The 19,242-nt window shown below is 44.8% G+C and overlaps 1 protein-coding gene across 2 annotated transcripts in view; it reads left to right on the plus strand.

Moving 5' to 3' along the window:
* Window positions 1-373: 373 nt before the first annotated feature.
* RIMS4 (regulating synaptic membrane exocytosis 4) overlaps window positions 374-19,242 on the plus strand; it is a 456,978-nt gene continuing 438,109 nt past the window's right edge. For both annotated transcript variants that reach the window (XM_078651922.1, XM_078651923.1), the window contains exon 1: window positions 374-695. In XM_078651922.1, coding sequence (XP_078508048.1) covers window positions 599-695 — 97 coding nt within the window. In that variant the 5' untranslated portion in view covers window positions 374-598. The remainder of the gene's footprint in view (window positions 696-19,242) is intronic.

A 19,242-nucleotide genomic window follows, 5' to 3' on the forward strand; every position in this document is an offset into this window, starting at 1 on the left:
ATCCCAAGAACCGCTGACAGACAGCCCCCTTCGCCTCAGAGGCAACTGTGATTGGACGAGCTGTAACCCAATAATGACTTCATTCAAGGCCCCCTCCTCCTCCCCCGCCAGGCGGCTCTCCTGTGAATGAAGGCCAGTGAGCAATTGATGCTGAGGCCGGGGGAGCGCAGGCTGTCTGATTGAGCCATCTTCGCACGGACTATTTCATGTGCTGCTGCAGACTGGCGTCTGATGCACCTGGGGGGGCGATTTTGCATGCACCGAGGAGGCTGAAGAAATCATCTGTGTGTACATATGTCAATTCGGAAGAGGACCAATCAGCGCCGAGGGCTTTAGAAGGGATGCTGTCTTTGTGACGAGAGATTAAGGCAAAACGGAAACAAACCTTGCACCCCACCTGATTTTTTTTTCTTCTTACCGAAGCAAAGGGAAAGGTGACTGCAGGTGAAGGGGGGGTTGAAAACGAAGCCGTTGTTTTCTTCTTCCTGACGGGGCCCGGAAATCTGCCAAAACGCCGCGTGCAGTGCTTCGAGTGAAAAATGGCACGACTAAACTGGCCAAACCACCGGTGGACCCGGGGAGCGCTCCCGGGCTCTACATGGAGCGGTCTCAGAGCCGCATCAGCCTGTCGGCTTCCTTCGAGGCCCTGGCCATCTACTTCCCCTGCATGAACTCGTTTGATGAGGAAGATGGGGGTAAGTCTTTGCAATGCAATGTCTCTCTCATCATCACCCTTGCTCCAAAGCCTGCTGTATGAGGTCAGTCTGTGGCCTGTGACGTCTCACACATCACCTCTCACAAGCAGCGCCCTTTGAGGATAAAACCATGTCCTGCAAAGTCTCACTCGCCCCTCCCCCCTTCAAAACACCTAGATTTTGGGGACCAGTCGATGTCTTCTTGCAATATGTCACTCGCGACCCTCACACACCTGCCTGGGATTTGAAGCTATCTAACATGCCTTGCAATCTCACCCGTCGTCATCTCCCGCCAAAACACCTGCATTTTTTGGGGCTACAATCGTGAAACGTGTCACTCTCACAGACCTTTCACTCAAACATGCGATTATTAGAGGCCAGTCAATCTTCTATGGCGTCTCGCTCCCAACCCTTCCTCCTGCACTCCTGTAATCTCGCGGTGAGACATTGTTTAGGAATAATACCTCACACATAACCCTGTGTCCAAACACTGCTTTTTGAGGTATTTGCATCCAAGTCCTGCCACACCTCACTGACCAACCATTCTCCTGAACACAGGCATTCTTGGAGGCCAGTCCGTGCTTTGCAATATGCTGCTCACCACCCTCTCGCCCAACAGCCTGGGGTTTGGATAACAGCCCACCCCTTGCCCTCTCTTCTAGCCACCGGATTTTGAAGGCCAGTCCATGTCTCACTCACCACATAGCTCAACAAAAGCCCTGGGTCTGGACAGTAGCACAGCTAGGATGTCACTGGAACTGGGGCGAGCTAGGAAAATGCCCCATTTGACTGCTATTGAGGCAGTAAATACAGCAATAAGTGGAGTTCGCTGAGCCCCGGTGCCACTGCACCTGCTGCACTAAGGGGAGTTACGCCCCAGGGGGTTGGAGCCCAGTCCATCCGCTGCACCGTCTCACTCGCCGCGCTTTCCCTCTCTCTCTTTAAATACCTGCTCCCTGACCTATATGCTGAATTTCTAACACTCGGTGCCAAGTTCTTACTTACTAGATTTAACGCGTGTGCGGCATTACGGTTTTGGAGGCTGAGCGAATAAACACAGACAAACACGCAGCCCCCGGAACACCTGTGGCGCGGCTGCATCTGTGGTGGCTGGAGTGCGTGCGACAAAGAAGTGTCCACAATCGCGCGCACGAACCACGCACACCTCGTTTAGTGCACTTACAGGCATCTGGAAGGGGGGGCTGGGGGGGGGGGGGGGTGCGCGGGGTTGGTAACGCAGGTGCGTAACGCCTCAACCTGTGAGCCCCGTGTTGGCAAGCAGAAAATTGCGTTTTAAAGTGACAGCTTCGTATCTGAAACAGAGCGTGACGTGAAACGTGATTGACCCCGCTGTTTTATTTGTATAAATGGATCCTCTTGTTAGGATTAGCCTGTCTGATACCAGCAGTGTGCAGAATGCGCAGCTATGCCTTGAATTTCGAACAATTATTTGAAAATATCACTAGATGAATTGTACTGTTTCTGTGACACTTCAAGAATGGCGATGGGGGCCTTCATTCGGCCCGGGTGCTGGGCCGCCGCTCGCCGTCGTTCATCCCGGTCTTTTCTTTATGTTGATTTTCTGTTAACCCTTTCAGGGGACCGATAAAATAAAAATCCAATTTGCGGTGCACAATGGAAAAAAAACGCACTGGTTGAGCGCAGCAGCAGAACGCTCAAATGGCTTCTTGGGACTAACTGTGCCATTTTCATAGAAAGTACTGGAATGTCAGCTTTCTTGAAAGCCAGATCGATGCTAACACAGTCTCTGAATAATGTGTGCCCGATTACTTGGGTGTTTGCAAAGCTACTGTTTACTTCCGAACTAAATTTTATTTTTCACCGAAATGTTATTTTTTTGGATATAGGTAAAAAAAAAAAAAAAAAAATCAGTGCTTAATTTGTACCCCCCCCCCAAAAAACCCATCAGTGGAGAGGCCATAAGGTTTGCTCTTGACCCTGCCATCGATGATGCTGAAAGCCGTTGCTGCTGACTATCATGGTTGTCTGGTCTTGATTCCATCTACGACTCCTACTTCCACTACCCTACATTTCCTGCCTCCTTAGCTGACTCCCGTAGGATCTTTTTCAGCTCTCGTTTCTCCCTTTGTTACTGTCTTGATTTCTTTCTCTTTCATCCTTTCTTCTTCCTTGTCTTCCCTTTTCTCTCTTGCTCTGGACCAAAAATTGATGATGATGACAAATAAAAAAAATCCCAGACCCTGTCCCACAAAACGAGTGCTGATGCACCCCCTGTAACCATCGCCACAAATTAAGCATTGGTTTTCTTCTGTAAGTGTCTGCACATCTTGGTCTTGCTTAAGTTACATAACTAAGGTACCCAGTTTTCACTGATTTTTACAGGTAAATACAGACAGAAAACAATCGATATCCTTGTCTTTATTTTTAAATATGGAAAAATACAGAAAATGAGGTTTTATTGTGGACAATTCTCACTATTGCCAATTACGCATGCCAGCTCAATAACTGTGAGATCTGACTGGAGAGTTAAAAAGAGAAAGAAGATTGCCAGAGACTAAGCTAGACTTTTGGTGCTGGGCAGTCCCTGCATTTGCCCCCCGGCGGCGACCTCATGTAAGAGCTGGGTGGAGTTGCTGGCGATTCATGCGCTTACCACCCCGCAACAGCCGCAGGTAAGAGCAGGGGCGGGGGAAGCTGCCGCCCTAAAAACTCATGGCGCCAGGGTGGACCCCCCTCCCTTGCTACGCCACTGAAGATTGCCTACTGGAGCTTAAATAACTGCAGCACTACAGCTGTGTAAACTGTTATACAATGCAAATGACGTCAGATGACTGTTTCTAAAGTTAATGGCTAAAACTCATAGGACACTCAAACAGGAGTATACATTTGTTGGTTAATTAAACGTGGAAATATACCCATTGCAGCTTCATTTGTTTTATACTAACCACAAAATAAATATGACTACATTTAGATAAAATGAGCAAAAAGTAAATATGGATAAATGCAGATGGTAATGTTAACCAAAAAATACCATAAAACCGGTAGTGCTAATTACAAGGCAGTTGGAAGGGACTTTCTGGCTGGCATATGGAAATGTAAAAAAAAAATGAAAGGCTGATACAGAAATTTCAGGCATTTGACATTAGAGAGTATTTAAAGTTCTGATAACCAGGCATGTGCACCACACTCAATATTGATTGACGCCTTAAAAAGTAATATCTGAGAAAGCTCACAGACCAAGATGTCCCACAGTCAGCCCACTGGCCTCCACCCATTGCACCTCTGTGGGCCAAGCTTTTCTTGTCTCTTCCATCAGTGGTAAACAAAGATAATAAGTACACAATATCTGCTTGCATCAATACAGACTGCAAGTGCCGGTCAGAGCCGGACTGGGAACCGAAACCGGCCCTGGCAAACTGCTCGGCTGGCACCCCCTGGGGTTAGGGGGGTACAGCCGAGCAGTTTGCAAGGGCTGGTTTCGGCCGATTTTGTTACAGGGGGCTGATATTTCCAACCCCGGGTAACACAAATGGCCACCAGGGGCCCAAAACCGGCCCCCACCCTAGCAGCCAACCGGGGAAACGCAGGAGCCCGCTACAGCCAGTCCGGCCCTGGTGCCGGTCCACCACCTGCCCACCCAATAGCAATGGTCCAACCATGAGAAAAGTTGCACTGTCCTGTCATGAGAACTATGTTTGAGAGTCCATTTTGCACTTCAAGTGTGTGGGACCCTGCTGTATGCAAATTTGTGGCTACACACAGCGGGATGAACAGGTGAAAAAAAAATCTTACCTGCTTTGCTGCCGCCGCTTCCACCGCATGCCTCTCCTCCATCTTCTTGTTTTCCTCCCAGCTGCTGCCTGCAGCCTGTACCGGAAGCACCCAGGCTTCCAGACTCTGCCAGGAGCAGCGTGGTGATTGGTCTGAGCGGCCTGTTTGTCCGCTCAGGCAGTGCCTGCGGAGGCTGGGCATGTTCTCTACGGGCCTGAGCAACACAGACAAATGGAGAACATGTCAACTACACATGGCTGTTTGGCCGGCCCTAGATGGCCTGCAAAGTGTGGTGCGCATGTAGGGGGGGGAGTTCAAACCACTCCTGCTCCCTCTGCGATGAGCCAGCCCCACCCAGCCCGGAGTTGCAAGGGAAAATAAAATGATACTAACTCCTTGTATTATCATTTTATTTTTATTTTCCACTGTGCCCGAAACTGTGGAACTCACTGCTGATTACTCTGAGACTTGAAGAAGATTATGTACGGTTTAGAAAATTGCTCAAAACTTGGCTTTTTACTTTAGCTCATAACTAGACTGCTTCGGCTTCGAACCCTCCCTATTCGATTCATAGTGCCAAGAGACCATTGGTGAACATGCGCTTTAGAAATACCCATATAACATAACATATCATAACACTGTGCAACGAGCAGTGAGGCAACAGTCCTCCACATTGGCGAAGGAGCCGCCACTGGAGTTGCTTTGCATTTAAATATTTGCACGCTTGGGTATTGTGTGGAGCAGCCAGGTTGGTACCTGAGGACTGTTCAAAACATCTTAAGGAACCATAAGCATCGAGAAACAAAGAAAATAAACTGATAGCAAAATTCAGAAAGTAGAATAGCTTTTTTTAGGGAATATGCATACTGAATTAATGGTGTAAACTAGATAAACCTTTTGTCTGTTCCTGCAGTCTACTCAATTTCTACTAGATAGCCAGGCATTTTGCATCCCCAAAGACCCTCTCAGGAGACATGGGAAGCAATGACTGCTACTCAGGGCTTTAAGTAGGGTGGGTCCCTCCAGTTTCCAGACCAGGTCGTAATTAAAAACTGACATTGGAAGGGTCCCAATTGGGCCCTATATTTTTCTCCTGTCAGTGATGTGGTTAATGTATACATTTCATGTGTTTTAATTAATCGTGCATTCCAGAAGTGTGTTAGCTTCTTCCAGGATATTGTGTTTCTGTGGTATTTTTTCATACAGTCTAGTGATCTTGTATCAAACATATTGTGAACTCAGTTGTTTTTAGGTGTCTTTTCAAGCACAGGTTAAGGGTGGGGGTTTATAATGGGCCACCACTGAGAGCTTTGAAGTTGGGGCTCAAGGCAGTGCGAGTTTCTCACAGTGGCTGTCAGTGGGTCACTAAAGTGTTTAGACCGCATGCTCATCCAGTCCTTGGCCTTTCTTCAGATAACACAGAGCAATGCCCATGTATGCAAACTGTAATTGGGATCCTTTGCAAGAGTGTGTGAATGAGGTACAAAACTATTGAAATATTGACGGGCTGAAGTAAAAGTAAGCAAAGTGCTTACAGACGTGTAGGGGCGAAGTAAAGGAGGTGCAAGGAAGTACATGCAGGCATTAGCGGCCCGTATAGGGCGTGCTGCTGGGCGGTGATGTGGGGCAAGGGAGGGGCAGGGTTGGGGGTAGTAAACACCGGAATACGGATGAATGCTGGTAAGTAGACATTTAAATCAATAAAACGAATTTCCTTGCGTGCCCTACATCGCCAAATGCGCCCTATACAGGCCGCTACTGCAAGCAGGAGAAAATAAAACGAGGGATCTGAGAGGAAAGAGATGGAGGGTAAGATTTGCAGGTGGAGATGGAGGATTTCAGCAAGATGCAGAGAATGAAACCTTGTATGGTCTAACAGATTTCAAAGAACAATTGTGTGAAGGGATGACCAGGGGTGATTGAGACACTCTGAAGACCACTAACAATTTGACCGACCGTAGTAGTGCTTAACATACAGACCCATATTTGTAGAATTGAAAAATTTTCCATTCTATTTATTCACAACAAAATCGTTGTTATTCATTTATCTGTTACTGTTTACAAGCATTGGCAGAGCCAACTGGTTGGTCTTGCTTTTGGTTTATGCCTGAAATCCCGTAGAATGCCTGAATGCAATAACAGAAAGCTCACAGAAAGGCACCAAAATAGCGGTCAGGTAGCCTGCTATGGGAGGCACAGGATTTTAGTTTACACGGTTTAGGCCACACTCTTCATTACGTAGGCCACGCCCCTTGGGAAAGGTTTCTGTTAGAAATGGGATCTCTGATTGGCTGAGGTTTGCGCCAAAGCCAGGCAGAGACCACCACTCCAGTTAGGGCAAGGGAGTTACACTCCAAAGATAACCCCTGCTCACCCCCTTGGTAGCATGGCACGAGCAGTAAGGCTTATCCCGGAGGCAATATGTAAAGCATTTGTGCACGCACCCACCAGCAACAACATCCCAGGCCCCCCACAAAAGGAACTCCACACAAGGTTATATCAAAAATAGCCTTTGTGTTCTCAAAACACATTAATAATCACATTATGTACACTGAGCCAACTGGCAATCTCACGAGTTTGCACATACCAAACTCGACCCTGCACTCCCCACGCATCAGGAACTAGCATGGACACTCATATCCCACATGCATTACTATGGGAGGGCATGCCAATCTCACCACACACACTCAGAGAGCGCACGCACTTTACACTGGGCCACAGTGCTAAAGTGCGCAGAGACCAGAAATCACTACCACTATGCCATATTAACAGGCAAAAAGTTCAAGGGTGAACCTGCCAAAAGGGCCAAGTCCAACAGTTTGCAGTTAAGCTGTTTAGGCCACACCCCTTTTAGAGACTCACCACTTTTTTCATCCCAGTTAAAGCTCTGGTGCTACTTGCTCGAAAGGATGTATGTCGTTACAACGCATGCTTTTACCATGCATGCCTTTACAACGCAGGTTTTACAACGCAAGTCGTTACAACAACTTGCGTTGGGGGCGCTGGATAGTGAATAGTTTAATTTACTATTCCAACTCCAGTCCCCGTGGATAGTAGGGAAGGTTTTAGATAGTAAATTAAACTATTACCTATCCTACAACGCCCTCCAGCGCAAGTCGTTGTAATGACTTGCTTTGTAAATCCTGCGTTGTAAAGGTACTGTGTGGTAAAAGTTGCGTCAAAAGGATGTTTCCCTGCTCAAAATGCATCCAGAACCAAGTGAGTATAGTCACGATGCGAAGTGACACGGCATCGGTTCCCTGCCATGTCAATGTACAACAATGTGAATGCAAGAAACGGATGGCTTGACATCATCTACTTCCATAACCAAGGCATTCTGAAGGGATGCTGCATAAAATGTGCAGTGCAGTCAAGGCGATGAAACTAAACAGTGAGATGCACGCTGGGGCTGTCAGGATGGAAGGGCATTTATGAACTGTACAAAGAGTGCTCCATGCGTATCCATGGTTACGGTCTTGAACACAACCAATAATGCACTGGGAAAATCATGCGTTACCTCAGGCATTGAATGAGTAACCCGAAGCTGGGATTTAAATTTAATAGGAGCAATTTTAATGCTTGCGCTGCCTCTAGGTGCAGTGTGTGACCGATGTGTTGGATTTCTTTATGGTTTTTGCTACCTCTGGAGTTAATGCACCAGGCGAGGAAAGTGTTCGCGTCGTATGGATTTTGACGGTACTTCTAGCAGGTAGTTTTGAAATAAGAGAATGCCAATAGACCTTAATATAATGATCCAAATGACCCGAGCTCAAAGAGTGGAATCCGACTGGACGGACTCAAAGAAGGGAAAAGAAGAACCTGTAAATATTAAATATGGCCTGGGCAGGATTAGGGAATCAAAAGAAGCCCGGTAAAAATACTCAAACCAGGTCAACTCCCTTCGCCTCTTCCTTTTTCCATCCATCTATTCTCTCGCTCCTTCCATCCTCTCTCTCTCTTCTCCCTTTCTGATCACTTTCGTTCTTCCTTCTCCCTCCATCCCTCCCTCCCTCTCTTTCTCTCTCTCTTGAAGACTCCCTGGGCCTGCTGCAATTAACCACAGGACGGAACTAAATGCTCCAGCCCACTGGGGAAATGCCCTGGGGGATATAAGGCCTGCCCTGTCCTTAATATGGCACAGAAGGCATGGATGGCTGTGGGATCCGAAATTGAATCAGGCAGTGAAATTGAACAGACTATTTGGGCAGTGTAGAAACCAACTTTCATGAATATATTCTGACCCCAAGCACCGGATCAGGGAAAGAGATGTGTTCTAGTTGTTAAGTTGTTCGCTATTGAAACAAGAGACATGATTTATATTCTCATCTTATCTCACGTGACCAAAGGCCAGATGTATCACAAAAGCATTTTGCGATCCTCAAATAGCGATTTTTACCGTATTGCTATTTCGTAATCACAAAATGCTATGTATGTAGGAATCACCAAAGATTTTGCGATTCCTTAATATTACCTAATAGCGATTCGCTAAATAGCGAATTGCTATTAGGTAATATTATTCCATTCGTTCCTAAGGGCCGAAAAGGCCCAAAGGTGCGAATTGTTTTGCATTGGCTAATTTGCGATTACCTAATTGGTAATCGCAAATTAGCTAAGGCAAAGCCAAGGGTGTATGGGGGCCTAGGCCCCCCCTGAAGCTCCCCAAAAAAATAAAGTGTGCACATGGAAAGAACAAACATGCTCTAAGGCCATGTGTGCGCTACATGGCACATGCACTTTTGTAATTTTTTTGAAGTTTGCACATGGTTACCATCAACTTGAAGTTAATGATAATAGCGTTTTCTAAAAGCACAGATCACATCTAGGAAAGGCTTCTTACATGTGGATTAGGGATTCGTAAATAACGATTCCCTATTTGCATTTGCAATTTAGGTAATAGCAAAAAATTGCAATTACCTCAATTGCGAATACAAAGCCTTTCATACTTAAGGAAAGGCCATTTTGCATTCACAAATGGCTACATTTTGCAATTTGCACCGTTTGTGAATGCAAAATAGTTTCACACATCTGGCCCCAAATTCTGTAAGATTTTTATGACTTAATACAATAGCTTATGTGTCAAGTCTTACCAACCGTGCCTTGATTGGTATTTTAGTTCTCACTAAATATTCTCACCAGTAGTATGCCATTTCCAGATTTGGTCCTTGGTGTATTAACCTCTCTAGTACTACTCACAGGTGGTTGTTGCACAATTGTACAAAAAACATCTATCAGCTCACATTGGCCCTAGCGACAGCCAATAGGTCGACACATCAATATAATACTCAGTGTAGTTAACTAAAAACTCAAAATATTCTCCAAAATTTTTACATTGTTCAAAACATGCACAGGATGAAGCACATGTTATTATGAAACTTACATATGTTTAGAAGACACTGTCTCCGAAGAACATCTTAGAGAAAATATTTAAATGGTGGTTAATTGAAGACTGACAATTGTACTTTGTAGAATTGACATATCGTGGGAAATTATATTTGGCTGATATAAAGCACTTTATTATTGGGATGAATGGTGTACAATCAACAGTTCTGAATAATTATTAAGCCCCTTCTTTGGTTACTTGACAAGACATCCCCTGGCAGCATGGTGTTTTTGTTTTGTATTGCAATCATAGGTGAATAAATGGTATGGGCATTTAAGTAGCAAAAACATACAGCTGAGTTTTTGACTGCACCATTGTTGCCTATCAGTGTATTCTCGAGTAACTGATGTATGTCAGTCCCTCTTTCCAACACTACTAGTTTTTCAGGCACAATACTCACCATTGTTATGTTTGGCTTGCTTTGAGTTAGCTACATTTTTTCACTTTTCTCCTACTAGCTCTCACTAAATAATTTGATTCACTACAACGATTCTCATCTATTTCTACAAACACAGAGGTCAGCTCAGATAGAGTTGTCAGAAGAGACAGTCAAAGGGAAAAGCAAAGATTTTGGAGTAGACACCTCACCCACTTAATAGCGGCATGCTTCATCATCAGGGCCTATCCACACCTTGGTCTGATAGTACAACGAGGGCGGACTCAACTAAAAGAAGAAGGGAGTTCTTATGTAAATCGTAATTGAATATGTGGCAGGAATCCAAGAGGTAAGAGATAAAAATGTATTAGGGCAAACTCGGGAAATTTCTTTTAATGAGTGGGTACCCTAGAAATAATCAAAAACAGAATTCCGGTCTTATGGTTGAGTGTCAATGTCTCAAAAAAGACCCTAATAAAGGAAACATGTTTTAGCCCACCTTAAAAACCCACATGGGTCTAGGGCCTTCGTCAGGGCTGGGGATGTCCCTTCCTATCTAGGCAGTCATACCAGGCAATAATGAGGACTAACGCACTCACCTTACAGAGGAAACTTTCCTTCAGAAAGCTAAAATATTATAATAACATGATGGGTGTCCCGTAAAATGAAAGGTGATGGGCTGTCACTGCCAAAATGATATCACACAACACTGGTGACTTGAAGAAGTAATTTATCCAGTGGAGGAATCAGTGGGAACCTCCGATTGATGAAAAGCCGCAGTATTCTATGAGTCTCCTGTACATTCTTTAGAGAAAGAGAAATATGTTGCATATAAAGATATGCTATATTGTGAAGTTGTAAAGTGAAGCACATCAAACCACTGCAAGGTTTCACACGTATGCATGCACATCACACAATTGGGGATCACAAATGCAACAAAAGTATGAAATTAAAATGCATAAACTAAAGCACTACACGCGCTCACACTTAGTATCCTGTATTCGGGTGGCTCGGATATCATGTGTTTCTGGTGGGAGGCACCCTCCTGTAGTCACACACTTAGGGCCTCATTAGGATGGCGGACGGACCAGCGTCCGTCCGCCACCCCCGAGGAAGAGGGACCGTCGGCATGGGCAGCGGCGGTCCCTCCATGCAAATTAGGATGTGACCGCCACCCTGGCGGTCACATCCTGGATCTTTAACCTTGCGGCGGGTGCTGCTTGAAGCAGCACCCGCCGCAAGGTTAAAAAAGCATGTTTCACATTTACATGCACAAAGCGGCAGGCACCATGTGCACCCCCACCCCCTTTTTACCCTGGGGGCCCGCAAGGGCCCCCCAGAAGCAAAGGTCCACTGCCGTGGAAAAGCATGTTTACTCATGCTTCCTAATTTGGCTGAAGGTGTCTTGCAGACACCGCCACCAAATGGCCCGGCAAAACCCGCGGATCAGCGGCGGACGGACCTGCCGTCCGCCGCTGGTCCCACCACATTCCCACCTCCATCCTAATCTGGCGGTGGGTGTTTGATGTGGCCGCGGCGGTGAATCCGCATCCTCCGGGCCGGCGGTGGCTTCCGCGGGCCCGGAGGATGCGGATTCACCGCCATCCTAATGAGGCCCTTAATTTGGTGGACATATAACCGTATTCAGGTATCCCATTCTGATTTAACATAAAACATCTGATGCTGGGGAAATACCTAGCTTGGGTGCATAATGAGACTGGTATGTGGAAGATAAAGATCTCACTGGGACCCTGGGGTCCAGGGTAACATGGATCCCAGGCCCTTAGCTTATGGCTATTTTGCTTAAAGGACCTCTGTTCACCTCACCCAAGTGCCCGGTGGAATTATGAAACGTATACAAAGGCCCACGTAACATCACAAATAAAGGCATGCTGAAGGTCCACTATAAATGTGGAGTGTCTGAGCCAAAAGAATTCCTCAGGACCCTCATGGGAGGGTGCAACAATCGTGCACAACAAATTGCAGTTCAGCAACTCATGTGGTGAAAGGGGGGGGGGAGCGGGGAGCCAAGCGTCGTAGTACAGTGCTCATGTATATGAGGGTTGCTATAAGTGAGCCTCTCAATAATATTGCCAATAATCTATATGTGACCGAGTCCAACAGTTGCTTATAAATAAGGCTCCTGGTTTTCCGTTTTTACAGATGTTTACAGATAAAGTCAGACAGAAAACAATGTGCTTTCTGTCTGTATCTATTTTTAAAAGTGGATGAATACAGAAAAGTTGGGTTTCCTTTAAGTGACTCCGTGCTGTCTTTCATGAATTATAGGTCAACAGCTGAGCAGATGGACAGCATGTGAAATAAAAAAAAACAGGATGCCATTTCATTAAATAATGCCATGTGTCAACATATATTTGTGCTATAATGCTAATATTTACCAGTGGATGTATTGTTATATAATATTAGGCAGCTTGAATAGCTAAAACAGACAGACATCAAAGTATATCAGTTAAAAGAATATGGAAATGTACAGTTTTACAACTTCATTTATCCGCAAAACGCAAAATAAATATAAATGGATACAGATAAAGTGGGCAAAATCTATATGGATACATACAGATGGAAATGCTAAAAAAATAAATACCATACAACATGGAGCCCTACTTATAAAGTGCATCCTTACCCGCCCCCCCCCCTCCCCATGTGTCTCACTTCGGTCTTTCTGCTCCTCTGTCTCACACTCCCAGGTTTGCAGATTTCTTTCTTATCAGGTCTCACTATTGATCTTCGAGTTAAAACTCAAAGGTAATTTATACACCATCTAAACCAATAGATATCAAAGTAATTGTTGTCTTCCAGTTATAGGGCATCAGGAATTAACCATCCAGAAATAGAAATCATCTCCCCAATGTCCACTATGTTGGTCTCTGATCTCACTTCTAACTTGTAACTCACATGAATTATACTTTACATCCTCTCTCCCTCTCAATACCCAGTCCCACAATAACATTTGAATTTTATTTCTCACTGACCAGTAATCATTACACACTTGCTTGTTGAAATGCCAGATGCACCGTGACATCATGGCACCTGTGACGTCCTTTGGCACAGTTTTTACTCCTTGGTCCTCAATAGCTTCTTATTTGCTTCTGAGGGGCAAAGAGAAGGTTAGAATTAGAAAATTTAAAAAAGGAAAATTAGAGAAAATTGAAAAAGTGAAAATTAAATATAAAGATAAAGTGAAAATTAGAGAAAGGAAATTGGGCTATTGGAGCGCTGCTTACCTTTGGTTCATGTTGTTGCGCTCATGCCGGGTCTGGTGGCTCAGTGGACTAATGTCTCCACTGCAGGGGCCTGTGTTTGACCTGATGGTCACAGGTTCAAATACCGGAGTGTTAACTCAGCCTTTCATTCATCCGAGGTTGATAAAATGAGTACCACTGAGTTGGGTAACAATAAACATCTGTTATTCAGTGCCAAGATACTCAATGGTGAACGTGCGCTTTACAAATACACATGTTATGTCATGATATCCGAGAGGAGGTGTAGCCAGGGCAGTATCAGGGGTACTAATTGCATGTCAGGTGTAGCAGCTATAACCAAATGCAAGCCATGGGTAGCAATCGCTTTCTACTAAGGGAGGTTCAACATGGATTGCGTAAATGAGGATGCCATTTCTTGGTGCTCGGAACCAATCCCATAAGAACAGGAAGGTGTGTAAGCTGTGGACCTTGACTCATGAGCATACATCATTCACTTACTGATAAACCCTGTTTTTCACAGAAAAATTTCCACTTGTAGCTGTCATACAAAGTTACCGTCTAAGAACAGCATAAAATATTCTAAGAGACTGTGGATTATCCACATATAGGGACTGGCACCCAGATAAAGTTTGAAATTACACTGGAATTACTTCACCCCAAAACTGACCACGTACCATAAGTGCCCTGGTGAAGTTCATGGTGAACGAAACGCATTGGCATATAGAGGGGGTTCATGGTTTAAGTGTTCTGGCTGCTTCTCCTAGTATGCTTCAAGCATGGTGCTCTGGGATTTGAACCTTTCTCTCTGTTCCATTCAAAGTTAATGAAGGGGCTTTGCTATACTTGGATGTGATTTTGTATGTCTGATTGGAGGCCTGTTTCTGCAAACTGATTGTTAACAAAGTAGTATTTTTTCAGGCAGTAGTGGACCACTCCCTGCCAAAGAGGGGGGGCGGGGCCAGAGGAGGAAGGTGGGGAGGGATTGGGGGGCAAAAAAGAAAAAAGATAAACGAAAAAAAACTTACCTTGCCGCCGCCATCTTGTCCTTTTTCTGGTCCTGGGTACAGGCTCTCAGCCTGCCCTGCGGCCAATCCTGAAGCTGCTCTCGTATGAGAGCAGCTTCAGTAGTGGCGGGAGTGCCGGCAACTTGCGCTCCCAGGCAGACTGGGAGCCTGTGCATGCTCTCTCCAGCCTCAGCATCGCAGCTGGGACTGGAGAGAGCTTCACTGCGCATGAGGGGTTTGGCCAGCCTGCGACGGCTGGCCAAACACCTCATGCATAGTGAAGGAAGTGCCCACCACTCCCCCACCAGCAGTGTCATCCCCTGGACCCGCCCCCAAGACTCAAGGGAGGAGGGGTGTTTGGAAGCCCCTCCACTCTTACCTGCGGCCGTCACAGGGCAGCAAATGCAGGGATTGCCAGCACCCTCCGCTCTTACCTGTGGTTGTCGCGGGGCAGCAAACGCAGGGACCGCCGCGGGCGGCAAAATGTCTGGCTACGCCAACGCTGGCTTCGGAAACTGCTTCTGTGCGCATCCTTCTTTATGATGTGCCCCACTTCCAATCTTTAGAAAGCCCTCACATAAAATTCCACCGCTCAGTTGGAGGCATCTGTGGCGCTGTCAGCCTGTCTCCCCAAACCACCCCAGGATTGCTTAGTTTGTACAGGTGCTTGCTGTGCTCGCTACTGGCTCTAAATTGTTAACACTGACACTCACTCATATCAGTCCCCCACATGGTGGCCCTGTCATTTTTTGAGAGCAGTACATCAGTTTAACAATAAAATACACATTTTAAAAAACGATTTCAACTAGTCCATTCTTACAGCTGAGGGTGGCCTGAAAATGTCTAAACTGTCACATTAATAGGAGTGTGATGCTTAGTAGGGAACATTTATACTGGGATGTGGCAGCGATGGCAGGGCTGGTTGGTAGTGTAAGCTGCAGTGGCTACCTGAGCTACACCCTGATACTTTGCACTTATTTATTTACAAATTACGCACAGCTCCACAGACTTCAACGCCTTTGAACCACTCAGGCTGTTTTTACATCATTAAAACCAGTAAAAACAGCTAGAGACAACATGAGCAGGGAGCATCAGTGTCTTGGAAATCCAGAATTTAATTTGAATTTAATGAAAGTACTTTCGGCCACAATGTAACAACAAAGCTGTCTCTTACACAAGCATTTTACAAAAGATAAAATAAAAACAGTTTAACATTTTACAAATATGCCAAACCCACAAATTGCGCATGAAGTGCATGAATAATAATATATTTAAATGAAGACATTTTTAAGATTTCATGAAAAGTTCTTCCCAGGAGAAATGCAAATCTCCTATTTCCTGCCCAGCATGGTTAAACGGCCAGGAGTTTCATGTAGATGTCCGGCTTTTTCTTAAGTACAAACCAGTTAATTTTGTTCAATGGCCAGAAAGGTCACTTAGCAGAAAGAACATTTGATCTGCTGTTTTTGCAATCTGTTCTCTGCATAGGGTCCTCGCTATTGTATTAAACCTGACCTTATTATAGAAGTTACAGAACAGCATGAAGTGCACCATGACCTCTCTGACCCCGCACGAGCACCTGTCTCAGACCACAGGGTTTCTTCTATTCTTAATGACATTTAACAACAATCAACCTCCCTTTGCCAATGCAAATAGTCTTCTCCCTCTCTCTGGTTATCAGAGAGGATGAGATATTGTTGGGCGTTCTGAGAGGGATCAACCAAGCCAGCGTAGGTCCTTGGGTGCAAGCTTCCTTGGGCAACTATTTTCTGATTTAACTTTAAGCTTAGAAATGAATTATTAACAATTGTGTTAAACTTCTTTCGCGTCAATAGATTCATATTCGAAGGAGTACTTGGCATAGTTAAGCCAAGTCTCTTGGCTTCCTTTCCCAATGTTTGGCATATGATGATCTGACGTTTATTGAGAAGTTGTCTTTCAAGACCTAATAGACCAGATTTGAACCTGGCATTTTCCTGTTTTTAGCCCATATTTTATAGGGGCCATCTGTCAACTGGTTTCAATGGAGGACTATCTTATGTGTGATGTCCAATTCGAGGGCCCATGTAGGAAAGCTTGATGGCAATTTGAATAGTAATTTTGAAAATTCAGAGTAGGGTCTAGCAAGATTTTCACAATTCAGAGTTGGGTCTAGCAAGCCACCCAGCCGAGCACCCGCATGCCTGTCCACGGCCAGCAAGGCTGGAGAAGTTCACTCCAGACAGCAGACAGTGCACTTCTTGGTCGTCTTATCTCCATACAATCTTTCATCTTTGTACCCACACATCACCTAGAGGAAATCTACTCCTGTAAGAAAGGTAATTCTGTTTTCAGGGCCACTGTTGCACATGGGCTGCATAGTGCATGTCCTGTGGACCTAAGCAGTGGCGTTTCATGTGTGTGTCCCTTTAATGAGATGTGAGGGCATCCCTGTCTGTTGGACATGATTTTTACTGCAGACCATATGGGGGTTCCTTGAGGTACAGCTGGGACATTGACATCTATATGGACTACACCAATCTACAGGTGTCTGGCTGGGGTGATTTGTGGTTGGTCTTCACGCTGGAAGACATAAGTGGAAAGCGAAACTATCCATCCCTGCAGGTAAGGTTAATGCCTTCTTAGGAGCCATAGTCTAAGGACACTCTGAACAACCTGGAGGTCAACCGCTTTGCTATAACCTGGGGTGGTGCCACCTTGGTGCCCCCAAGCCGCTTGCTCTAGACAACTCTTACAGGAGCCATGCCCCAGGGTCACTAGCCTTCAGGGAAGAGGTGGAGCCAGGGCTGGACCTAATGGGTCTGACAGAAAAATTTGAGAAAGGACACAATTTGCACATGTGGTATCTACCCCTTTTTGAGTGGTGAGTGTTATAGAATAATGTGCATGGGGATACGCCAGGTGTCAGTTATTCATACTCTATCAAGAGTCAAGTTTCATATGTAAGCCAGCTAAACGAAGTAGTAGCTTCGACCAGGCAAGACTTTTCAAAACAAGGGGTTGTCAAGAATGGGGTCAACCTAGAAAGAAGTGATGTAATTTGGTCCAAGGTATGGCGTTTATGTTGAAGGAATGGTGGCCCAGTACTGTGGGTAGATCACTCACTGAGTGATGCATGTTGCCTTAAAGGAAATCTGTCTAGCCACCAGCAGCTAGTCGAATGACTGAATGGTGGGTGAAATGTAACCCCGATATTTAGATTAGGAAGTTATCTTCCAGCTACAATCTGGAATGTTTGTGAATCAGGCGGAGAGGGTCTCTGACGTATATACCGTTGGCATAGTCTAGACAGATTGCTCTGATATGTAACAATGTATAAAAAATATGCCATTGCTTCCCAGAAATATTTTCATGTCAAGTCAAAAAACTTTCTTTCGGCAAGTTCTGCCAAAAAAGTACAATAATATAACATTTTTATACTCATTATCATAAAATCACAGAATTAAAACTGAAAAAAAGAAAAAACAAAAACATAAAAAGGAACAGCACGAGCAGTTAACATATATTAGCATAATAACCCCTAGAGTAAAGAGGTAGCAAAGGGGGAAGGGTCCCGCCACGATGTGGGTGACCCATAAAGTGCATTGAGCATATACAAATATCATGTTTGAGGGTAACATTAGCCGCATATTACATAACATCAGCTTATGGTACATACAGGTTGAAAATATAAATAATCGAATGTGAAAGTTAAAAGGAAATAGGCTTCAATTAATACCATTTAAAATCAGGATAATTGAACTTTTGGTAATACGACGACATCCAAAGTCGCAACTCTACTTACAAGGCATCTTTGTTTGCACCACATTGCGAATATAAATTTAGCAATTGCCACAACAAAAACTGGATGAGTATCATGTTTAAATATCCTATAGACCTCTCTGTAGTTTCTTATACCCTGATTCCTACAGAGCTGAAGGACCCATTTAGACCTCGCAGCACTATATGAAGGGCAAAAAAAAGATCACATGGAGCTCTGTTTCTTCCTCAATCTTGCACCCGGGGCATAGCAGCTGTTTTGCACCCACCCAGTTATTCGTAAATACATACAGGGGGAGAGTCCCGTGCCTAAATTGGAGAAACAATTTCTTAGCTAGAAGGGGTTGAATGATATCTAACACAGGCTAAAAGCTATAGTGCTGTTTTATGTCTAGAAACCTAGCTGAGTATGCATGTTGCCTTAAAGGTAATCTGTCCAGCGAACAGCAGCTAGTCGAATGACTGAATGGTGGGTGAAATGTAACCCCGATATTTAGATTAGGAAGTTATCTTCCAGCTACAATCTGGATTGTTTGCGAATCAGGCAGAGAGGGTCTCTGAGGTATATACCGTTGGCATAGTCTAGGCTGATTGCCCTGATATGTAAAAATGTATAAAACATATGCTATTGCTTCCCAGAAATATTTTCTGATATTGCTTCAGTTTTAAGGTCAACAGCGAACCACGTGATGTCTTGTGCATGGGTACTCACTGGCAAACCTTGATTGCTTCACCATGTTACATTTTCAATCAGGACTCAACTGGGAACCTAAACCAAAATTATTGACCCTTCCCAGTAGGTTTTGGCGTAAATGTTTCCCCAAAATTGTTTTTAAAGAAAGAACGGGCCCAAATGGTATATATTACAATACATTTTTTTCAAATATATGAATTGAGCTATTTCAAAGTCGGGTCATAGAAGTTTATTGAAACCGTAGAAGAAGCCATGTATCTATATTGCCAACCAGGCCCTGTTTTCAATACAGCTAATAAATATGTAAATTAGCAATTGAGATGCATTGCATGCATATATGTCTCTTGTATATTAAAT

The sequence above is a fragment of the Lissotriton helveticus genome, chromosome 7 (genome assembly GCF_964261635.1).
Source record: "Lissotriton helveticus chromosome 7, aLisHel1.1, whole genome shotgun sequence".
Lineage (NCBI taxonomy): Eukaryota > Metazoa > Chordata > Amphibia > Caudata > Salamandridae > Lissotriton > Lissotriton helveticus.